General features: G+C 36.2%; 1 protein-coding gene across 1 annotated transcript in view; it reads left to right on the top strand.

Moving 5' to 3' along the window:
- The first annotated feature begins 989 nt into the window (after positions 1-989).
- The window catches only part of Cyp305b1 (cytochrome P450 Cyp305B1), a 32,677-nt gene continuing 7,247 nt past the window's right edge, over positions 990-26,419 (top strand). Inside the window, exons 1-4 of the mRNA XM_028303468.1 lie at positions 990-2,115; positions 14,659-14,913; positions 20,000-20,218; positions 23,990-24,171. Coding sequence (XP_028159269.1) covers positions 2,028-2,115; positions 14,659-14,913; positions 20,000-20,218; positions 23,990-24,171 — 744 coding nt within the window. The 5' untranslated portion in view covers positions 990-2,027. The remainder of the gene's footprint in view (positions 2,116-14,658; positions 14,914-19,999; positions 20,219-23,989; positions 24,172-26,419) is intronic.

The raw sequence follows: 26,419 nt of genomic DNA on the forward strand, positions 1-26,419 counted from the left end.
TATTTTTTTTACCCTACCAGCGTTTCAAGACATAAATTTGTCAAGTGCATGAATACATGCATCAGTGTGTGTCTTATTGTTATGAGTAAGTACGGTTCCTTGGGATCGGTATGAGTGCACCACATACAGGGACCATGGTTTTACTCTTAAGAGTACATCGCAGGATATGTATTAAAAACAATGCTACTTTATACTTCTTCTACTGCTACTTTATTCTAATTAATTATTTGTTATTTGTGCTGTTAATTATAATTCTCAATCCGTAAATAATTTCTTCTTTCTACCGTGTTCGTACTACTGTCCTCGTAAAATCATCGTAACCGATTGTTGTAATCAGATTACATGAACATCACTCGACCATGTATGTCCATTTGGACATATCGGAATGGCACGCTTTGACGATCAACTTGCTGTATCTACTCTAATCCATATCTGTGGGCTGCACCCAGAGCCGTAAAACACCATACCAAAAAAAATTCTAGGCGGGAAAGTAAATCACTGTGCATTTTTTTATTTTTAAGAAAATTAATTTTATTATTGGTGGATCTACTTATATACATAATGAAGTAAGTAAATAGTTTATCGGTTTATGAATAACGTTTAAGAACTTTATTGTAAGAACAAAGATAGGTATACCTACCTACGTATAAAATAATAGCCCAGTAGCTTATGCAACGAAACTTTTGTAAACTTGGGTCCAAGTTTAACAAAACAGAAGTATTTAGGTAAGTTAACTTACGTAATATAAGATTTAAAACTTTCACGTTCCATCGCGTTAAGACCCGTGTCTTACTATTTTAATTAACTTACGTAAACATCATAATTAGCTATTATAAGTACTTAGTAATGTGTTGTTTAATTCTTTATGAGTAAAGTTATCAGAAACACGTTCCTGTCTAGTCGAATTTATTCATTTACTTCAACTATTAATTATGATGACAAACAAGAATTTTTTACTTTGTATTACGTTTACAGACTTTCATGTTTACCTAATTCTAAACAATAAAATTGTCCTCTGTTTTCGGGAAGAGATTACATCATAGCGATAAGACCGCATAAAGTGCATCATCTTTTGTATATTTATTTATTTCTTTTCTTGTCTTGTGTAGTGTAGGTAGGTACAATAAGTGTGTTCAATCAATCTACTTCACTGTCAAATTCCAACTAACCAAGCAAGGAATACGTTTTTTAACCGTTACTTACTTGACACAAAATAGGTACTTATGTTCTTTTAAGGCCGTTTTCCACCAAAGCAGAGAAGAGGCGAGAGCGAGATGTGCGGAGAGTCGACAAAGAGCGGGAAAATTATTTCCACGGAAATCAATCGTTTCCATTGATACTAGATACCTACTTAAGATGTAAAAGTATAGACCAAGAGTCCGTGAACCCTACACCTCCGTTATTTTAGAAAAGCTGAAAGTTTGTCACAACTGCCCAACACAGGTTACATTACAGGCAAGAACGATGGACCATCATGAATGGAAGTTACCGCAAAAAATACCATCTCAAATTCATAAAGGAGACGGTCAAAACATACTTCAATGGGTCAAAAAGTACTTCAATGGGTCAAAACTGGTTGATGACGAAACCACACGAAACATCGTCTAATTATTATTGCATTATTATTGGAAAAATCAGTTTTATATGTACTTACCTAGGTAGTCAACGTAGATAGAATTTATTCGTTAAAGGTCTGGCAATAAATGCCATGATTTATAATAAGTAATATTTAAAGGTAATCCTTTATTATTTTATTAATTTGGGTTTTTACACACCTTTAGGAGGTAATTAGGTATACCTAGAATGTTTGGTGAACAAAAAATACCACCATAGAACCATTTTGCTAAAAAAAAAAAAAAAAAAGTGTTCGTCAGCTCGTTTTCAAAGTCGTTTCAAAACTTCAAGACAGAATGCGGATGAAAAACAGTCTAACACAGTCTCGCGTCGGTAGCGGAGGAGAGTAGCCCGCTGTATTCCATAAACGCCGACTCGTGCACCGATCGTTAGCCAAACGATAATACTCAGACATGTTCATGACAATTATCACTGTATTGCTGCTTCTAATTACCGGTTATGTAATTAGGAATATAACTAAACCACGGAACTATCCACCAGGTACGTACTCAGTTGGTTACACGTTATGTTTTAATACAAAAAGTTGACTTGATTTTCCAACGTGAACGAGTTCTGTGTAGCGATTGTTTGACATGTTGTTGCATGTAACAATGTTCAAAGTTCGCGAGCCGATTCATGTGACGCGATTTATTTTTAATTACCAAAGCGATCCTAACCTCACGAGCGGTTGACGACAACAGCGATTTCTGTGTATCATATTTTATTGAATCAGAAGCACATGCGCGTCTTAGAATTGGTTTCAATATTTAATTCTTACTTCATTGTCAAGTAGGGGCAGGCAGTGTCTTTTATAGAGTAAAATTACCTACTTAGTTACTTTGTTAGAGTTACATACCTACCTACGTTCGAGTAATTTAACGTGTAAAATAAATTATGCAAACAAGTCGAAAATTTGAATACATTTGTAAATTGCTAACGGTACATTTTATCTAGGTAGATAAGGAAAAAACTTTTTTATATTGTCTATCTATCAATGACACTCACAAATAGATGTGGCTTTCTATTAGTAAAACAATTTTTAAATCGGTTCCGTAGATCCAGAGATCAACCACCCCCTGTAACCTCACAAACTCTACTTCTTTATAATAATAGTTATTTGTTCGTTCCTAGAAGACAAACTTTCCGTGCCACAAGACCGCCTAAATTGAGCCATTTAAATTATTCCGTTTCCTGTTATTGTCAGTCTTAATACAATAAAGAGTTATTTATTCTTTATTAAATAATACTCTCAGATAAAGGTACTTTGAATGTAGGTATCCTACCTACTATATGGCACATTTGCCTCACAATTTTCCTGGTAAATCTGGTTAATTAATAAAGCTGTTACTATGCACTTCTACATTTTCCTTTTTAGGGTTCCGTACCTCAAAAGGAAAAAAACCGAACCCTTATTATACAGGCTGTTAGGTAAATGGGTAGGTATATGAGCCGACACTAGCCCATGTTAACATGGGTATATAGATGGTATGGTGAAGTCAGAAATTTGATATCATCATTTTATTTTATTAAATTTTCATCTAAATATATAAAAGGAGAAACTGACTGACTGACTGACAGATCAACGCACAGCCTAACCCTTAAATGGTTTCTGTCCGTTATAAAGGACATGTCAAACAATTGCCTACAGAATCTAAATTAAAGCAATTTATCGATTTTCAAGGGATATTTTATAAAAAGCATGATATTTTATGTGAAACACGGGGCAGTAGCTCCATAAAAAACCGCGAATTTTAAAAATTAAGACAGTTGAATAACTGCAACAGGAAGGTCAAGTTTTCGCTGTTGATAAATATGGCAACACTATCAACGCACAGCCTAAACGGCTAAACGTAGGCACTTGAAATTTGGAAGGGACGTAGCTTAGGTACCGTAGAGGTGCACTAAGAAAGGAATTTCCGAAATTCCCACGGGAACGGGAATTAGCGGGAAAAACGGGATTTACGCGTACGAAGTCGCGGGCGGCCGCTAGTACAAAATAAATTTTATAAAATCCGATTTGTATGAAAAATAAAATAATTAAAATGAAGATATCAATTTTCTGACTTCACCATACCATTTATATAACCATGTTAACATGGGCTAGTGTCGGCTCATATACCCATTTACCTAACAGCCTGTATAATGATCACTTTGTTGTCCGTTCGTCCGTCTGTCAAGACCCTTTCACTCAAGCACGCGTGGACGCGTAAACCCTAGGAGCTGTGAAAAAATCAAACTTATAAGCCAACGTAATCAAAAGATACAGCCGTTTAAATGCCGCTTTCCGCAAATTTTCGACACTCGCAAGGGAATAAATACCTACGGGTAGTTACTTCCCGTGAACTCAGAATCTTGAAATTTGGTACGAAGTATTGCATTATTTCATCTCTCTTATTATAATAATACAGTTTTTTATCGTTAAAATTAAGTAAGTTTACTAAGAGAAAGATAATTATGTAATAAACTGTTATAAGACCATAAATTCTTAACTAAGTTTTGCCTGGCCTTTGCTTGCCACAATATGGCTGGACCTGACTGAAATAAAAACTTAACGTTGTTTCTTCATACCGGGAAAACATAGGAATTTGAAAAATGGCATTTCCATTTTATATTTACCTATCTTCGTTTGAGGTAAATGAATCACATTTTATATTAACCTAATGAGCATTGTTTGTGGAATTCGCGTTTCCTACGTAATTATCTAAAACAAAGATTAATGAGATTATGTAGCTTTGCATTCTGTTGTGTTATTGTTTCGCTATTCTTATATATTATTATGTAGAGAGCTTAAAAACTTTTAATCAAAGGAGCAACAAAGGGCTACATAATATTTACAAAAACTTTAGTTTCTAATTCTACTGTGCAAAAATTTATATTGTAATAGGTACCTACTATGTGCATTTTTATAGATTTTTGGACGTCAATACTTACCTATATAGACGTAAATAACCGTTTGAGGTATATTTATGAAATTTGAAGCTGGATCTTGCAAATCTAACACATGAGCATTTGAAGTGTTAATGCACAATAGTTTTTGAGTGGTGAGGGGTCAAAAGTGGCTCCAAGTGGTTCGTCTAAATATACTCACGGTGCAGTCCCCTCTCTGGAACTAGGCTTAACATGGTCCCGCATGTCTAGAATGTTTGCTCAATGTTGATTTAGTCGATTTCCCCATGATGTTAACATGTAAAAGAAAAAAAAATTCCAATATTACAGACCTTCTAGAGCCGATGCCTCGAAACGAAAAATTGACTACATATCTCACTTGTAGCAGGTAATAAGCTTTTTTTAGTTCATAGGTAGTAGGCATGTCACTAGGACGCATAGTTTATGAGGATTAAGCAAAAAACCGAAAAAATGGTACCTTCCAAGTCCAACCCCCCTCTCCCCTCTGGCTCAAGGGCTAAGGGCGGGGATTTTTGACATGTTCACCTCATAACTATCTAAATAAAGTCCCGAAGACAGAAATTGCGTTCTTCTTGCTGAAATGTAAGTAAGCACTTATGCGAAAGTGTACCAAGTTTGTATGTGAAAATAAATACCTAGAATGTTCTTCGCTTTGCGATTGTTCATTTGTTTTGTTCTGAGAACATGGCATGTGACTGTTAATGGTGTTGGTAATTTTTGCTCATTTCTGACTAACATTTAAGTAGGCTGCATCGCATAATACTCATAACTGAGGCTTTTCTTCAAATATTATGTTATGCTCATTGGTTTTACTTCGTAATAAAATAAATCTATGCTTTCACTTTAAGTACTTAGTATATACTTATCTTACTATGTTCTATAAAACCGATATCCACAAAAAAATGAATTTTGTGTAGAGTTTCCATTTCGATTATTAATATGAACGACTTAAGAGCGTTTACGCCGTTTGGCGCAAAAACAGTACTTTTTCAACTCGTTACAATCATTAACCAGTAATACTACAAATATGTTATAGGCATAAATTGTTAGGCAATTTCGTCGTCTAAATAGTTAATTGAGAAAATATTGCGATTAGTTTAGCATTTAAGAATTCTATCAAGATAAGTCCACACAGGTTTTGTAAATTTCCACTTTAGCGTCAGTTTACAAGCTGAAATTTTTATAGCATAGATCCTTGGGCAAATAGTTATCTGAGAAATTTTTTAGATTTAAGCATTTTACAATAAGAAATCACAAATTAAAAGAACGTGAAAAACCCAAAAATCAAAGTGATTTTTTCACCAATATTCTTCCTTTATTCAACACAAAAATAGCTTAATATAATAGAAGAATATCTTATCTAAAATATTTACTTTGAAATTTAAAATAATTCATTGTAATTTTTTTTCTATGAGTATTTGAAAACTACTATAAATCGCCGCGCACGAATCGTTCAAATTCAGTCCGCCTCGAGGCGTTCCAGAGTGAGGTCACGTCGCTCGGTGCTCTGCTGACATGTGTCACGCGTACGTTGATCTTTGACAGGTAGCTGGACTTTTATAGTGTATCCGCAAAATCTTGGTGGTAGATTTTGCGATCACGTGGTAATTAAAATATTTTATTGTTATTTTTCATTACAGTCTATTTTTACTACAAATTCTATTTCAGACGTAATGAAAAATAAAATTAAGTTATTTTTAGCGATGAAACGAAAACGAATGACGAAAATTTGGAACAGCAAGTTATGTATGTATACCTACTAATATTATAAAGAGGAATAATACTAATAATTTATTTGCCATAAATAGGTGGTTACAGAATAGTTAATAGGAATGCTCTGCCAGCAGGGTCCCACCTAGTTGTAGGGGGAACATACACAACATATTACAGTCGGAAAATCTTTGCGGTAGGTACCTCGGATTGTAGTTAGTTGGACAGTGGTCATTTGACGGCCACTTGAATCGTCTCACCCCTAAGCTTTTGGCTACCGCCGGCGCACTAAGCCGGTTGATGCCTAATCTCGGAGGCCCGGCTGCACTGAGTCGCTGACTATACTTTTGCGTCGCGCGTTATATGGTCCTATATGGGGCTCGAGTATGGCACAGTGCTGTGTAGTCGTGGAGCATCCTACTGTTCAAAAAAGCGCAACGCATGATATCACTGAGGCACAGGCTGAGGTAATTCGTGGATACCGCATAGTATCCGCAGTCCGTCTATTCCCGGTTGTGGACACTGACTATGTCCCTACTGAGGATAAATGGGAAAAAAAATATTGTCATTAGTGGCGACGTATAACAATCCTACTAATATTATAAATGCGAAAGTTTGGATGTCTGGATGTTTGTTACTCTTTCACTCAAAAACTACTGAACGGATTTTGTTGAAACTTTACAGTATTATTGTTTATAAACCAGATTAACATAATTATAGGCTATAATTTATGACGATATGTGACAAATAAATTTCAATAAATAAATAAGACGTGTCTAAAAAGCGCAATCTATCGTCATTGGTTAAAATCTACAGTGCTGGACAAACTACTGTTTTTGACGTTCGTAAATATTCATGCGGGGGAAGCCGTGAAACGCCATCTATCAACATGATATCAAACAACAGATTTTACGAACTAAGGAGTAAAACGAGGTCCACGCGTACGAAGTCGCGGGCGGCCGCTAGTTCAAAATAAAATTAATAATATTTGTATTCATCTGGTCTTACTTGACTTTTACTTTACGTATGTCATGCACGATGACATTTGCGTCAATATTTGTGTACGTCCCCACTAGGCATAATTGGGATGTATTATTCTAATTTGTCATACCTAAGTTGTGAGAAAGCCTGTAGCTACAACTGGGAAAGTATGTGTCACCACTGGTGACAATCGATATTATTTATGCCATTTATCCTCAGTGGCGACAAAGCTAGTGTCGACAACCGAGAATAGACGCCAGTTGCGAGGTGACCATAGGTCCCAAGGGGAAATGTACGTGTACGTGCACCACGAGAGGTGGAAACCAAAAGGTAGAGGCTTGAGGATCTAGGCCCCAGAGTGCTGAAGGGTACGCCTGGCCGTCAGCCAAATTTTACGTCGCACCATAGAGGCAGTTCTGCCTGTATTAGAGGAGTGGGTGCGACGGCATGATCGCCTCACACAAAGGGCGACCCAGGTTCTACCGGGCCATGGGTGCTTCGGGCCATTCCTCCACCGTATAGGCCGAGAGCCTGTAGATGGTTGTCAGTTAACACTACAGTCTTGGCACGTGAGTCACCGCAGCAGACTGACACGCTCCAACAGTGCCCAGCCTAAGCGAACGAGCGGCGGTTGGAAATGACCTCTCCCTACCAATCGGGAAGAGGCGTGAGATAGATAGATAAATTGTTTATTTGTTGTAACACACTTTTTTTAATGCTTTTAACACACACATTATGTATAGTTGCTATTGAAATTCAATTCAATATCGAAATAAAGTTAGTTAGTCAAGAAACACACTAGGTGACACCACTGGTATTTTGTTACACAGGTTAGTAATAATTTCAACAGTTGCAACATAACAAAAGTGACAAAACAACATAAGATAAAGATGACTAGCGTTTCAAATAGTTCCCTGCGTCAGAGTGATGTGTGCCGCAGCGATGCAAAAAGCAAAGAGCTCAGTATAAACACTACCCTCAAAAGGGCAGAACACTGATTTTCAGCTTTTGCTAGAGAACGCATGAAGCGTACAGGTACGGAATGAACCCGCTCGCTTTCGGAAACAATATCTACATTAGTATAAAATATATGATGAGACAAATAATCTTATGGTATAGTGTGCTTACTTTCTGTGAAAGTGTTCTTTCACAGAAAGAAGCAGTGGAAAGGGGGAGCGAGAGGCCTCAGCCGACACTCCGGTTATCCGCCGCCGACACCCTGGGCGCAAGAGGACAGCTTATGGTCTCCAACTGTCCCTTCCTAACAGGCCTCGGTCGCTAGACATGGAGGTGTCTGGTGGCGGCTAAGGACGAATGCTACAGGCAACAGCCAATGGCGATGTCCCGCGTTCCCTCATATCACTCATATGGATCATGGCAGAAACAGTCAGGTTTTTAGTGGGTGTAGGGGCTACCCACCTTCTGGTAGGAAGAACCCCACATAACCCACTAGCTGCCCCCGCAGCTGGTGGGTATGAAATGTTATGCATTTTCCGGATAAAAAAAGAATAGTAAACAGGAAAAGTTTGTTTTGAATAGAACCGATTTGAAAAAATCTCTCACCATTAAAATTCAATTTTTTTTCTGCTGAACATAGGCTGTATAAAATATTCTCAAAATAGTAAAAAACCTTTGATAATTTACTATTTGATAAAGAATTTACGTATTTATTATTGATTAGGACTAATGTATACCATTATTTATAATTATGGAGTCGGTGTTGGAAGATTTGAAGATTTTATAGTTTCCTTGAGCTGTCACTTGACAGCCTGGCACACTTTTACGATGGTGGATCAAAGTATTTTGGTTTGACTATAGAGCGTGAGAACACGCACACAGTCATAATTATTTTAGTGTGAATAAAACTAGCATCGAAATTACCTAAACTTGACATGCCACGTTAGACGTAAACGCTTTTAAACGAGGAAAACTTTTATTTTAATTATTGTTGCATTAACTGATAATACAGTATGTTTCCGCTAGATGGCGCTAATTGTCCAAAACAGTGGCGAGTAGGTAGGGTTTACCTACCGTGCTTGTTCTGGAATATTGTTTTGACATATTCCTAATAGGGGGCGATAGTGGTAGAAATTCAACATCCATCTTCAACGAAATGGCTATTTTACGCGGCAATTACAAAGTTTTCCGTGCTCCTTTCAAACTTATTTTAAAGAAGTATTACCTAGTCCTTATATTTGTAAATTTCAAGTGTAAAATTCAAGAAAGAAGTTTCTTACTGGATTATTGGTTATAACTGACGAGAGTTCAATGCCTTGGGAATCGTATTGGTTTTGGTTGTTCGTATTAGGTATGATTATTTAATTTTGGATTAAATAATACCTACATACAACAGCAAACTGACAGATCAAAATTAATTGATAACAAACTTACAAATAAAGCAATTTCAAATCAATTAAAAACACATTTTTACCTAAAAAAGTGTAGACCGAGTTGCACCGCTTAATTTTATCCGTAACATGATAACCGGTGTTTTTTGTATGGAGTTTGACAGATTTTTGTCGTTTGTCAAAGTTAAAGTGAGATGGTGCAACTCAGCCTTAGGGAGCTCGACGTGGAGGCGATTCTGTTTAAGGTGAAATGGAGCTTTGGAATACAGCAGGCAGACTATTAGAATCCGATATTAATGATGAAGAAAACAAAGGCTGTCGCGATTCATTGACGTACCTACATAGGTGTTAGGTGTTAGAGCGTGACCATACACAAAAAGCGTGAGTGGGACGTGAGCGGAACGGAGCACTTCTGTCTGTGTTGTCACCTGGCGATCACACAAAAAGGCCTTTTACGGACTGTGGTGTAGATTGACGGTCATTCTTTCATAATAAACTAACGGACGAGCTTTCATAATAAACTAACGGACTCGACAGACTCGTTCTGTCAAAAATATTTGGAACTAGCTTTTGCCCGCGGCTTCACAATAATACTGTAAAGTTTCAACAAAATCCGTTCAGTAGTTTTTGCGTGAAAGAGTCAAGACAAACATCCAGACATTCAGACATCCATACAAACTTTCGCATTTATAATATTAGTCGGATTGAATAGCAAACACGTTTGTATGGGAAAAAGAAAAGGGCTGTTTTTAGGGTTTTCCCGGAAATTATTCGAATTTTTCTCGCCGTAAAAACCATCCTTGGACTTCAACGAACATTTAAAAAAAGAATTGGTTAAATTGGTCCAGGCGTTGCGCGTTGCTGAGTTATGCGCTTACAAACACATTTTGTGATTAATTTTTAATTATTGAATAAGAACCGAAAATACAATTACTCTTACCATCATTGCTGTGATAATGTTTTGTGATAAAGCGGTAGAAATAGAAGAGATAAATATTCCTTGTAAAGCGTTTTACACGATTTGGTTAGTGAGGAATAAAATTCATTTAAATCATTGCGAATTCATTTAATGTTAATGTTTTGTCGTATGATGACTGCGCGCGACAACTCATGCAAGCACTGTGTCATTCACATTTCACTGCAGTACAGCTGAACGCATGAGTTACGTCGCGTATGAGGACATTATACTCTCCCGCGAGCCGACCCGTTCCCGCCCGGCTGTGGTGGAGGATGAACCACACCCGAAGTCCCGACCCGCGAACGCCACTTGTGTAGATTTTTATTAAAAACGAAGTAGCTCTTGGCCTGTATCTCACCTAATAGTAAGTGATAAAGGTGGAAGCGAGCTTCACTCGGAATTCTCAATTAATTAATACATTCTGCAAAAATAACTCTATTTTAAATTTATTCTGAGAAATCTCCTCGAAGCCCCGGGACGTCCCGAGATTTTTACGCCGGCTGACTCGTGTCCCGGAGCTTTGAAAATTGAGACATGAAAATATTTGACACTGACTGTACTATCAATTCACCTGGCAAAATATTGAAGGTTACAATGACTTAGAACTTTTTGACATTAATGAATCGGATAAGTAGCTATTCATAAACGGGCATGATTAAATTAGTTAGTTACTACGTTAGCCTAACTGCTAATTTAACCCATAGCAATAATAGGATTCACCTACGTGAAAATAAACAAAAGTCGGCGCATACGAGAATAAGGTCATTAATGCAGGCGGCCTTCATACTCGTAATCCATTAGGCCGTGAAATTGGTATTCGTGGGAAAGCATATGCATGTATTTAACTTCGATTTTTTGAAATATGGTCAGCAATAGCTGTCCTGAATGTTAGATAAGTCTTCCTATGACCAAATCGCAAATATAGGTAATTTAGTTTTAGTATTGTTTGAGCTGTCTGGCTGAAAAGTTAGTTAATTTAAATGACACTGGCTGTTTGGATACTGTCCGCAATGCCGCTTCCCAAAACCTATCTAGTCCGACAACGGTTGCTACCGCGCTGGGGCCGCGGACCGCAACTAGGGCAGCGAGCGATATGACACTAGCTCGTCCCGCGAGAGTAGAACGTGATCGGTCAAATAAACTGGATTTCGATAATTGCCCTCCATTTGTTCCGTACTCGCACAAGAGAAAATTTTAAAAATATGCTGGAAACCTTTTCCATTATCTGCCTGCCTTAATTAGAGTTTGCAATTTTTTTCAATCTAAAACAGGTTAATTTTATTTTTAGTGTTAGTTTTCCTTAATTGTTGTTCTATCCTTGCATAAAATTGTTCTGCATACAAGTATTTGAGTGATACGTAAGAAGTGTAACGTCTCAAACTAATCTCTTAACTCTTCATGTATCTCATCCGGTTCCTGCGGAGAGCGTTTCAACTACTTACTTAGCGGCAACTAAAGTTTACCGGCCGGAGGCTATACCAAGGGTTACTGTAATCTGTGTTTGTTATGTACCTATGAGTGTTTTTGAATATTAAAATTGTGATATAGGGTAAACCGTATAGCTATTGCCCACTTAAAGATTTCAAACACATTGAGATGAAAAATTAAAGAAAGTATTTTAATTATCGACCATTTATGACTTTTTTCTTATAACTCAATAAACTGTTAAACATAATATTAACAGTTTTTAGTTAAAACTTACGTAAGTTAGAAAATGTTGAAATAAATTTAAAATCCTCCAAAAAGTACAGTCATTGCCCATTACTTACACTAATTGCCCACATCAAAGCACAGTAATTGCCCAGTATCTTAAAACAAAAATCCCATCAAAAACAATACTTGTCAAAAAAACCAAGTCTCGCAACTCAGTTGTTCTACGGTAAAAAGTTGTGAGATCCATGTAATACCAAGTCCAGGCCAGGAAATCTTTAACGTTTTACATAAATATATTGACTTGGCCATCGCATGAAAACACGTGTAAATTAAATTATTTAGTGCGATGGCCAAGTCAATATATTTATGTAAAACGTTAAAGATTTCCTGGCCTGGACTTGGTATTACATGGATCTCACAACTTTTTACCGTAGAACAACTGAGTTGCGAGACTTGGTTTTTTTGACAAGTATTGTTTTTGATGGGATAACTTATTCTGTTATGATATCTTCCGGATTGTCTGTAACTAGGCAAATCCCTCTGGACTATAGGTTTCACAAATCTGTTAGACTAAAGTGGCTTGGCTTATTAAAGTGGGTATTGATTGAAAGCATCATTATTTAAGGCTTAACTTGCCGCTTAAACTAGTTATCGCAAACGATGCGTTTTAATAATGTGAGTATGTTTATGTAGGTTAGGTATATTTATTTTGTAAGTGATTTTTGTCGAAAGAAGACTAAACGCACTTATCTTGTAAGAAATCTATCACATTACCCTATAATCTTGTTGACTTGTGATACCTTTCCTATTTCTATTCGTGGTCGACACACACACATATCATTTTTCCCAACGGTTTATCGGTTCTGAAGGCGATGTGATGTGACTTGCCTTTTTCTGCATTTTATGAACACGTAGGTTTTTTTTCTCATCATAAATAAATAAGTGTATTGACTCTATCATCTTTAATTCGATACAATTTCAGAGATACGAGTACATTATTTTTGTTTAACATTCGCGTTTCACGCTCCCTGGACGTATTGTGTGTAACCACGACCTTCCTGAAGGTTTCTTAACTCCTAATATCTACTGATTCTGATGCATTTCAACTTCATTGCAGATAAATCGCATTGAATTATTTTGCAGATTAAGCTTTAAACGCAATCGCGTTCCATCGAATGAAGATAGACAAATTGGATAACCGTTTTTTATTTGTATTTTCAGTTTCTTAGCTCCTCAAAGGAAGAGAATCATAACTCCATGGATTTGTATCAGAAAATAAAATGACTTTGTTTATCCTTAAGTACCTACGGATTTAGTAGCTACGCTCATTGTTGCTATTTCAACTTGAGTAGCGATTGGCTAGTTTTGTTAAAAGTTAAGTATCTTGAGCCATTTGCGTTGACATAATATGTCCTCTAGATGTAATACTCTCCACACACTACGTTTATTGGGCTTAATTTATTACCACGTACCTAACAGACGTTGCTACTAGAGTCGTGTTCGGATTTAGAGCCTATACGACGCGCATTGTCTGCCTATCATGCGTCAGATAGGCTAGTGTGTTTCGCTTTCCAGGTAATGGTTTGGCACGTCATTGGTGTCAAAGCAGCCTAACCGGCCAATCATGGCATGTTGAATATTCTGAGTAAAGACTATGGCGCTGCCACACTCATGATTCGAGTTATAATTCACTATTCGGGCCAAATGTGAATTGGCCAGAGGGTAGTGCATGATAAGTGACTTAACCGTTGGATGATCAAGCTGTCCTATTCTGGCCAATCCATGTTAATGTAGCTGGTTTGTTAGCCAGAACCACCGTTAACAAAATTTTAACGTAATTATCGAAGCGTTTAAATTGGCAAATGCGGTAAATGCTACATAATGTGGTCGGGAATTTTGGAATGATCACTTTTGAATTATTGATTTTCATTGACTCTGACGCGCTATTCCAAATAAAGTTAAGCCGGTATCAGGTAAAATTATATTTTATTATTTACGTAAAATAGGTAGGAATGTCGAACATTTCATTTAGATGAAATCTGTTTTGAAATAATATTGATAAGCGGATTAGTCTGTAAAGCATTATAAACGAATAATGGAGCTTTTTATTTATATTAGTTAAAGTTTATATCTTCTCAGATAATGCTTTAATCTTTTCAAGCAGGGTCTCGAATCTGTCTAACTACCCAACTTCCGTTAAATGTTACTACCACTTTACTTGATCTATCAATAATCGCTACATTTATATTTAATTTAAAAGTCGTTTTGTATTTAGTATGAATGTTGCGCACGAAAACAGGCTACAGCTACACAGCTATTTTCATGCCAAAGCCTAGCGGATGGCTGCGAATTCTATTTAAGAGTAAAATTAATATCGTCTCGATTCTTGTTCCTTCAATTATCGAACAATAGCTTGTAGGTATTTGACGGGTGCTGCATTGCGCTACATTACTGGCTTATATTAATTATGTTAATTTTTGTTTTCAGGACCAAAGTGGTATCCGTTTCTGGGCTGTAGTGGAGTTGTCCAGAGCATATCTGCAAAACATGGATCACAATGGAAAGGACTATCTGAATTAGCCAAAGAATATTCCACTCAGGTGCTTGGACTGAAATTGTGTGGTGAGCTGGTTGTAGTAGTCTATGGCACGAAAAATATACGACAAGTTTTCACCGGAAAGGAGTTCGAAGGTCGCCCCAACAGTTTCTTCATAAAACTACGATGCCTTGGGAAAAGAATGGGTAATAGAACGCTTTGCATATTTCTTTATTTAAAACTTTATTGCACAACAATTATGGTGCAAAAGGTGAACTGAAAAAAGATGCTTTATTTATGGCACCGCACCGTAGCCTTATATGTATAAAGCATTCTTTTTCAGTTCGCTTTTAGGATTAACAAATATTATTTTTACCACCCTAGTAAGCCCTAATCGACTTTTTGTAAACGTCAATTGTATTGTTTGTTCCTTTTTCTCGCACGTAGGCTGTAAAATTCCACCTCAGCGTTGAGGTACTTACATGATACATATCCATAAAAAATTCTGTGCCATTTACATACGCCTCGCTTACGCTTATAATGCTCATTGTATGTATTAAAATAATACGAGTATGTGCGGCGTAGACGCAACGTAAAGTAACAAGCTTAGGCCAGTTTTTTATGCCTCTGCAATTTTATTCGTGTCAGATTTTACGATTTATCAATTTTATGTTGAGTTTTAACGCATTAGACAACAATCCAATTGGTAGGTACCATATTTATTTCTGTGTGAAGATTTGTACCCTATTCAAAAGACGTCAAAGCGCATCATGTTAGCGTAGAGTGCACGCTAACAAGCATAATACACGGCCCCAATAGACGTGTCATGTCGTCTCACACAACAGGTACCTACTACATTTGTGCGAATCCAGCTTTAGTTCGGAGATGAAGCCATGGACAATATGTAATATCATGTGCATTGTATTCGGGCTATAATCAACTTGGCTTGGCTAATTCCGCGGACATGAGAGCAAAATTAGGCTATTTATTATAGAAATTCACTCACTCAGTTCACTCATTGTAAAACTTTTCATCGAATCCTTGATGTACAAGTAAGCTTCAATCTTAATGAGTGTCAATGTCCCAACAACGAAGGAAGTAAGTAAAGTAAAGTATTTTATTTGCCAACTAAAGGTATACAGACAGTCTGTTCTCCAGTTTACAAGCAGTCAACTTGAATAAAATATATGACAGTGGAATGTTTCCTAACATGTATTAAACCTATCTTTCTGGTATATGCCATCTTATCTAAAAGAGAGGTTCCAGTATCTTCATTCTACTCACAATAGAAATTATCGCTCTAGTCAGACTCTTCAGCTGGTCACCCCTCGCCAACCAACCCCTCTTCCCGCGGGTGTCGTAAGAGGCGACTTAGGGACTACACATCAAACAGAGAATGGGCAGCAGCCCTCTCTGAAAACATCATTCTTTTAAACTGCGATCTCCACCCGCCTGCCAAGCGTGGGGATTATGGCAAAACCCTCCACTATAGTGGAGGATGCTCATAGTCCAGCAGTGGACTGTAAACGGCTGTTGAGTGATGAGTTGATGATGATGATGTTGAACCTCCAAATTCACATTCAAAAAGGCTCTGCGCAAATATTAAAAATGACTAAAACTTTTTTTCCCTATGTCTGACATGAGTAATGTGTACATCTATGATATCATAATGTTTGTGTATTGATGTGTATGTCTGTCTATTGTACATACCTATTAATATGTATTCTTATATTATGTACTTATTTTATCTAATCCTATGTAAGTACATTATCTAAACTGTTATAATTTTTGCACCGTCTAAATTTCTTTGCTTGACCTGTGGTTAACTGGACATTCTCTTGAATTCCACCCGGAATTAAGTTCGCCACAAGTCTAAATAAATAAATTGCTCTAACCACAAATGATGTGGATTTGCTACTTTTATATCTTGCTTCACAAATAGAAATGGTTACAAGCAGTTAATTATTATCAAGATCATAATCATCATCATGGCAAATTATGTCAAGGCAGTCAAGATGTTTAGTAACAAACTTAGTCAATTACATGTTTGTATTGAACATTCAAACTAAGTATTTAACTTGTCTCTTATTCTATTGACAAAGTTTCGCTCGATTTTATTTTCCAACTGTAAGTGGCTAATTCATTCAGAGCAGTCAGAGCTTATTTGCCGACTTTAAACTTGTTACTCTGCAGATAGTTTCTTCTGCTTCAACGTAAGTTACGTATGACGTTCTATTTAACTTGCGTACCACAAACAATTTCATATAAACGTTTGTTATGTAGTGAACGTAAATACTTATGTATTAAGTTACTAAAGAGTTTAATGAACATAATGTCAAAAATGTGAGATCATAACACAACGCAGTAATGTTATCACATTCTTGAGTTTTGTTATTCACTTTTGTATTGTTTTCTAAGAAGCAGAGCATTTTTTGTTATTCCATTGTGTAGGTAGGTATATTATACGTATTTATTAGGCTAGATGACATTTCAATTATTTGTCCGTCAGACAGATACCTATAGTAAACCATCTACTCAAAAGTCACGCGACATTTCAAGTCAAATGATTCGATTATGAAATAAAATTAAAAAATATGTGTCCAATATTTTTTTATTATCTGTCTGACGGAGAATTTCGATTTCATTACCCAGTCATCATCCCAATTATTTTTTTGTAGATTATGGCAGGTAAGTATTGACCGTAATCACACTTGTGAGATGCAGTTCTATCCAATTCCATAGATCTGTCACCATGAGATACCTACGTATTGGATTAAGGTGGATTTTTAAATTAGCTGCTAAACTTAATATGCCATTATAATTCAGAATACATACATTAAATCTGGAATCGATTCTAATCTATTTGTCAAGTGATTGATTTGGTAATAATTTCAAATCAAAAATTGTTGGCAAGCTTAATATTAATGTTTTTTTTATTTACATGCACTCAGGACCATACCATGATGTCAGATTGATCTGAGATTTGATTTGATTTAATGGATCAACTACTAAGGTCATACGGACGTGTACGTAGGTGGACACTTTAACAAGAATGGGTGGCAAATACCTACACTCCGTTCACTGTAGCAAACAAGCGTTCTATTCAACGACGTATCTTACCTACTGCTGGTTCGGAAGGCCAAGTATTGCGGTTGTAATTTGTTTACAATGCCTGTGTCACGTATTCATTTCAGCTTAAAGCCAATGGAATTAGCTATCTTAAGATTTTCCACGAATTAAGTATTGCTGCTTTAGTTCGATATTTTCGGAGATTTAAAATTTTGTAGGAATTAAAATAAGAAATGAAGGAATGCAATTTATCTGTAAATGAAAGATTGTTGAATGAAGAATTCCTTGAATACCGTACACGTGCATTTAGGGTGATGAGACTGTTTTCCCGGAATTTCGCAAAGCGCCTTACTTTTTCAGTAACAATTTCATTTATACTGGTGCCAATCGTATTCAAAAATCGTTTTTAACTGTTAGCGCTCTAAAACGATAGAGACGTGCGACTGATTGTTGTCACAAGCGACATAACGGTTGCCATCTTCTCGACATATTGGAAAATTTCTAAAATGCCAGCGTGCATTATTTTGTAATTTATTTGTGCAGCTTGATAGATGTTTTATCAGATAGTAGTATCTGTGGTATGGTGATTTAATGCCATATGGTAGTATCTGTTAGTTGTCTAGGAACACAAATAAGTACTACAATAAGCTACAATATACTAACTATAATATAAAAAAAAACTCCTATTTAACATAATGTGCGTATGTCGCACTGAAAATTGCGTTTATTACGCTGGTTCAGGGAATTTGATTTGAAAGTGGACTGTATAGGTTTTTTATAATAGAAAATTGATGAAAGGTAGATCAGTCCTCGCAACACAGAGACAGGTAATCTGAGCTTCACCAACCTTAAAATCGACCCTCGCCACGGACGGAAGCCAACCTGCAGACGCACGGCGTTCTGGGCGGTGGAGCACTGCCAGAGTATGCTCGGAGCTGATGCTGATGATGATGATGGTACGCGGAGCACGGCTACACGCGAATTATAGCAAAAGACACGGTCTTTTCAGGGAGTGAACGTCACTCGTAGACTCGCTAAGCGTGCGCGACACACGGGTGTGCGCGATGAGCGTCGCCGGGCAAGTGGGGCTTGCTCCGACCATTGGACGATGGTAGGAAAATAAAGTTGGCGAAGCAAATGTGAGAATACCCGCCAATATTTTTACAAGGACTGAACACATAATATGGCAGTTCAAGGACTGTGCCATTTTCTTCTATGGTCTGTGTTGTGTTAGTAGAGTGCGCTGATCTCGATGTATTTGTGATAGAATTGCACTACTCAGGGCATCACAGTGAAAATTTTTAAAATTCTCTGTTACATTTAATTTTGAAAAATTACCTGACCGTAAGTTTTTATAGGCTTCATATCCTATAGTTTTATATCGTCATCTTCGAATGACAAGATTTAACATGGGGCTACCTTATTATGGTTGTTATCCCTCTATTCGTGGCTTGCTACATCATTTATTATGCTAGAGAGCGGGATCCCCTACGTGCCTCTGTGTTCCCGAACTTACTCAACCTTTCAAGCCACGAGTGAATAGGCATCGTCTGGACAGGCTCCATCCCCAGTAGATTGCATTCTGCACTTCTATCCAGAAAAGTAACAAAATTATTTACATATAACAAATAGATTAAAAACTTGTAAGGATATTATTATGAAGAATTAAGTATAATGTAAAGTAATGTTCAATTTATTTTATGATTTTGAAGAAATTTATGTTTCATTTTCCATTTTACAATAAGTCAAATTCGTATTTCAACTGTCCATTTTCCGAAAGACCGCGAAACAATCACCGTTAAGTTATTTACGATGCGGTATGAGACGGGAATTCCCAATTACTTGGAAAAAAGGCCCGAGCCACTGCAATTCTGTAATCCTCTTAACTGCAAGTTAGCCTGTTACGCGAAGCGGGTTTTTCAACCTGACTGCGACAAAAATATTCAAACATTTACATTGTTTTCAACAGCTTTATGTGAGCGAAAAAAAGTACGGTGTTCATTTTACAATTAATTGTAATAATAAAGTTGAGATAATTATGTAATCTATTTTAGTATTGTTATAATAATATCACTTATACATATTATTATCGCCTCAATTTGCATTAAATTATATGAACATTATTTTATTTTACACTGTGATTGACTTTTATAGTTGCTGTTATAGTTATAGTTGTATGTTGCTTTTATAGTGAAAATTGAGAAATTCCAATATTGTTTTCAGGTATAACATTCGCGGACGGACCTTTATGGCGGGAGCACCGACAGTTCACAGTGAAGCATTTACGGAATATTGGCTTCGGAAAAACCGGAATGGAGAGAGATATACAAAGCGAATTGTCAAACATTTTGGATTACATCGATAAAAATAATGACAAGCCAATAAATCCAAAAAATATTTTGCCTGCGGCGGTCATGAATGTTCTATGGAAATACGTTGCGGGTAAATATTGAATAGTAATTAATTATTCAGCAGCGCATCCAGGTCTCGTGGGCAAACGCCGCTACGGTGGCTAATTTGGCGTGTCAGCCCTCCGGCATAAATTGTTTAGAGGCAAGTTTGCCCCACGCTCGGCCCGAGCTGTATTGTAGTAAAAATAACATAGTTACTCAACTAGTTTCACATACGGGTTTTGATTGGTTATTCTATTAAATTCCCTTTAAAGTAGCTTAATTTCCTGAAATTTCATGACAAAAGCAAGTAGAAGTTTATTCAATGTATCAGCTAATGGCTTATAAGATCACGCATTCCATTACTACGTACAGGAATAGCCTCTAGCAACATCCTTTGTATACCGAACTTCACTTGCATATGTGTTGCCTTCAAACTTTGAAAACGTCTAGAGAAGAGCCTACGTGATCGCACATCTACTCGCACTTGACCAGGTCATTGACCAATATGAGAAATAAAATTTAATATTTTTATGGCTTGCGTTAGCAGAATTACATTTTATTTACTGGTTACAGTGAATTACAACAAAAAGTACAGTTCAAAGGAAAACCTATGAGTCACATATTCAAAATCAAATTGATATTTGGAACAACACAATAGCATTTTTAACAAAAGCTCAAAGTAATCCTGCTGCTACAGGTTTAATAAGTGACATTATGGGCAGTATTGTTGTGGGGTACTTTGTGGTATTCCTATTATATTACCAAATTTATGCGTTAGTTTTCCAAATAATAATAAAATGTAACATATCAAACTCTACGATATGTATTTTATGAAACCATATTGAATATTACTTTAGATTTTGTAAAATTGTCTAACTAAGACGTGTCACAGCGTAAAGTTCAGTGAAATGTAAAATTGCTCACAACGAAAACCCTCTATGGTGCAGTGTTAATCACATCACTCTACCTACACCTGCATCAAAGAAAATATTTCTTTGATAAACACTGCCCCGGATACTGGTACCTAGTTAGGAAAAAGCTCGACCTCTACAGTCTACACGTGTCGAGTTGCATCAAAGGAAGTGAACGCTTTATTTAATGCAACTAGCTGACCCGTCGAACTTAGCACCTCCAACAAAAAGTTGTCTTTACTTTATCGACTTTCGTTTGGTGTCATTAGCCAAATAGGTTTATGTAGGTACTTACTTACGAACTACGGCTTAGTCTATATTAACTTAAAGCTGAAGAGTTTGCTTGTTTGGTTGGACGCGCTAATCTCAGAAACTACTAGTCTGATTTGAAAAAATCTTTTTGTGTTGGATCGAGGACCATTTATCGAGGAAAGCTTTAGGCTATAAGTACTACAGGCAAATAGGGGCGGAGCAGTAAAGAAAAGTGTTGCAAAAACGGGAAATAAGTAATGTTTAAACTTTCCACGCGTACGAAGTTGCGGGCACCGCTTCTAGTACTAGTAGTAGTACCGCTAGTACATAATTGGGATGATGACTAGGTAATGAAATCGAAATTCTATTTAGTCCGTCAGACAGATAATAAAAAATATTGGACACGTATTTTTTTTTCATAATTGAATAATTACAGTAATATATTGATTTATATCATAACATCTACTTGCATGCCAAATTTCAGCTCGATCCGTCCAGTGATTTGGGCTGTGCGTGCGTTGATAGATCACTATGTCAGTCAATCAGTTTATATTTATTTAGATTTATAAATTTTTATTGGACATCTAGCAATATAAACTAATTCTATGGTTAAATTGAATTGAATAATAGGTACATGTATGAGAGTATAAACTGTAAGGATAATCGTAATGGTTTCCTTTTTGGTAGGTTCTTTGTTCTGTGGTGAAACTCAAAAAAAAACACAACAATGTTTTCTGATACTTTACAAAACGAAACAGGTAATGAAGCCATAAACCTCTAAAGTCAGAGTCGAGTAGCGAACTGAAAGTTTAGAAGCCCGTGAAGTTTTCAGTATTGTAAAATACGCGCAATGTGATTTTTTTTCTCTTAATTGCTTTAGTTATTGGCGTCTCTGACAGGGGTTAACTGAGATATTCTATTACATGGGTACTACCTGTACAAGTATGAGATAATATTTTGAGTCGTGTCGTTTCAGCCGAAAGACGTCCACTGCTGGACAAAGGCCTTCTTCCCCAAGGTTTTCCACAACGACCGGTCCTGCGCCGCTCGCATCCAGGCACCTCCCGTGACCCTCATCAGATCGTCGGTCCACCTAGTGCGAGGCCTGCCCACGCTACGTCTTCCGGCTCGTGGTCGCCCCTCAAGAACTTTCCTGCCCCAGCGGCCATCAGCTCTACGAGCTATGTGCCCTGCCCACTGCCACTTGATTTTAGCGATTCTGCGGGCTATGTCAGTCACTCTGGTTCTCCTATGGATCTCCTCATTTCTGATTCGATCGATCGATCGATATTTGATTATTATGAAGATATGTCATCATCATCATCATCTCAGCTATAGGACGTCCACTGCTGAACATAGGCCTCCATGTTGCATGAAGATATGTATTATGCAAAATTAAATGTATACCTTGATACATTTGTAAAGTACCTATTTAAATATTATGTAGGTATGATATATTTTGAGTAACCTACCTACTACTACTATTAGTTTTGAGGTACCTACCTTATATCAAGATAATACCTATCTCGTTAAATGAGTATTATGCTAACTTTTAAATGATCTATTTGCAATGTATTTCATTACTTTTGTTATTTAATTCGGTGACATAAATCATTTTTAACACCTAAGTGTTTATAAAAAAGTATGTTAAAATACTTAACTAAATGAATATTGATTCTACTAATAGGTAGTACGAGTACATTTATTTGGCTTAAATATTTACCTGACTTTTAAAAATACAGTCAATTTTTATGATTTTAACAATATGGAAAATCCAACGAATGTAATAATCCGGTAGTAAGCAAAAATCGTTCAATAGCTTTCGAGAGGGTAAATAAAAACGTTTGTTGTACCTATCTACTTACTCTGAAATCACATAGAATCACAGTTCCACATACATTTTTTAAGTGTAATATTTGGAATCCACTATAGCTCTGTTCTGTTTTTTAGTGAATACAGTTTTTTGAGTTTTCTAAAAATACTAGCTGTGCCCGCGAATTCATACGCGTGAAAAACCAAAGTCAAAATTTCTTTATTTGCATAGACTATTTAAAAGTACCAATAAATAGTTTCAATAATATTTCCTGTTTTTGCAACATTTTTCTTTACTGCTCCGCCCCTATTGGCTGTAAGGTGTATAGCTTAATGAAAGCCTCCCTAGAATTTTTGAAATCGGACGTGATATTTCGGGTTTAAGCAAACAAACTTATCTCAGAAACCACATTACAACGCAGTTCGACATTCATTCTTAGGCTGGGTTGGTTGGGCCTTAGCCAGTATTGAAACAGAACCACCCTTTATATATTTTAGTAACAAGCAGTACAGTAGTAAAGCACATTTGCAAACTATCATTAATTATGTATGATTGTTGTAAATATGAGTAATAATGACTAGAAAAGAGAAAAAAATACTGTTTTCCATTATAAATATTATCAATTCAAGACAGTAAATTACAATAGTTATGATATACCTAATCTACTTTGACTCTACTTAAGTCACTGCCGCATATTATAGCTAAATATATTTAAAAAAAACCGAACTAAGTTCAGCAGACTGAACGATTTTCGTAAACATTTTAAATCAAGTGCATCTAATGTCATTTAAGGTCTTCTCTGTTTATTTTCGTATCCGTTCATGTTATGTTTTCTTTTTTCCAGGCGATCGAATAAAAGAAGAGCGTTTGAAATTTTTGTTGGACCTATTAAGCGCCCGTTCAAAAGCTTTCTCGATGGCTGGGGGCTGGCTGAACCAAGTGCCATGGTGTCGGTACATTGTCCCGGAATTGAGTGGATATTCGCTGATCACTAAAATGAATCAGCAGTTATCTGAGATTATAGAGGTGGGTATGCCGAAAACTTTAATAAAAGGGTTACTACTTAGCTTGTTCCCTACCAATCATCACACCGAACCGAACTCCATGGGAAAAAATCCCATCAAGTCACATTGTTACTCGGACAATTCATATTGATTGAAAAGATAGGTATATCTTCAAATCACTATGTAATCTGTATTTTCTGACAGCTTTAGATTAATTATTTTAATTTTTAATGTAATATTGATTCATTTTAACAAAATGTTTACGTACGTTTCGGTGTGACTGGTTGGGACTCACCCACACATTTATTTCCAAACAATGTATTAAATAAGTACATTTTAGTTGTAAACAATCCTTGTTCATTTATCAATTCTATTACAAAATCGATACGATAAAAATAAACTGGCATTTGATGCTCGAGCGCGGCTTAAAATTTTCCTGATGATTGGTCAGAATAGTTAAAACTTTTGAAGCTATTGATAGCAAAACTGGCGATAGTTGAACTCGGAATTCAGTAAGGGTTTCGATAGGAGTTGACAAGCCAGGAACAAAAATAGTATCAACCCTCTCAATATCGTAAAAAGTTATTTAAGCTTTATTTTATTGCAAATCAACAATAAATATCATATTATAACAGTAAAATAATGTTAATATTTTCCATAGCGGTATCATTAGATACAGCAAAGATTTAGAAAGTTTTCACCAGAAATACTTACTTAAATCCAACTATTTTTCACCGGAACTACTTCAATAATTCCTATTCATTGAAGCAATCGAATACGCTTCCACGAAACGTATTTTGAAGCATTCCCGTTCATATATGAATCTGCTTAAATAAACATAGGGATTCGTTAAAAATATTCGAAACTTTTGAGGCGAGTGTAAGTAAACGCTTCTCGATATTGAGAATCCTTTTTCAACATTGATCTTTAGGTATTTTGTACCTACACCTGAAACTATTTTCTAGAAAAAATAACGACGCAAATCAATAAATAAATTTTTAATTCACCTAAAATCTATATAAGATAGTCAATATCCACATTTATCTTTAATTATCTCTGGTAATAAACAACCAGACTTGACAATGCAAATATAAATACAAATACAAACTGATTCTGGTAAAGTGGTCTTTAATCCTTCGGATTTAGGTTTTGTACCGATTCCCTTTATTGGTTTAACATTTTGTTGCAACATTTTCCATAAAGTTTAATTAACGGGAATTCTACGAACGGAATTCTCGCAAAATTTTGCAGATCTACCTAGTACCGACTCGTAGTCAACATTTCATTTTGGATATTTCGAAACATGGAGTAGGTACATATTATTATTAACTTGCACGTCCTAGCCCACAGCTCAAAAATGTGTCCGTGCAAATATCGGAATGCAGGAAAAATTAAAATACATAGTAATTTCACGATTCGGGATAGTTTTTTAACACGACTGGGTTATGTTTTTCGAGTGTATGTTATTTCTTTGGCACGCTTCTACAGACTAAAAGTTTTGATCGAATTCAGCGTATGAGGTGTCGTTAGATTTGTCTTAAGGCCGGGTAGCAGAGAAAATGGCGAAAATGAGGTTTTCATTTTTCATTTTTGAGGTACTAAACAGTAAAATTAAAGGCTAAGATTTTTATTGGGCATAGTTGAGGATATTTTCTAGGGCTATTAACGGATGGAAACACGATTTGATGAAGTTGACTCGATAGAATAAATTCCCAAAGTTACCTCTATTCGTTTTCTATTTATGGTTTTATTTTTAAAATAAGCGATTTGAGATTCTAAATCTTTTACTAAACTAAAGTTCAGAAATAACTTGAGGGCTTTTAACGGATGAAATTTTTATATTGCGTCTTATTTAGTTACTATGTTAAAAAATGTGGAAAAAATCGTCCATGACGGCTTGGACAATCTCAATCAGTCGCGCGGTGGCGCTTACGGAGGACGGACGCGTGTCAGTTTTTTGGCCGTGACAGTTCGCGATTTGTCAATATTTTTGACAATGATGACTTTGATGAGTCACAGTATAATAATATCAGTGTTACTGGAGAAAGCTTAAATAATTTTAGTATGATATTTTTATTTATTAATAAACAAAAAGACTGAACAAAATTGATGCGTGTACTGATTAATGTAATTAACCACATGCAAAGCTTTGTGAATTGCAACAACTATAATTTATTATCCAAGCTCTAAATAATCGCTACTACGAGTAACTGATCATAAAAAAATATTTTCCAATCGCTCAAGCTCCCGAGGATCTACCGATAGGTCGG

This window comes from Ostrinia furnacalis, unplaced genomic scaffold (genome assembly GCF_004193835.3).
Source record: "Ostrinia furnacalis isolate ACB-3 unplaced genomic scaffold, ASM419383v2 OfSCF0095, whole genome shotgun sequence".
NCBI lineage: Eukaryota > Metazoa > Arthropoda > Insecta > Lepidoptera > Crambidae > Ostrinia > Ostrinia furnacalis.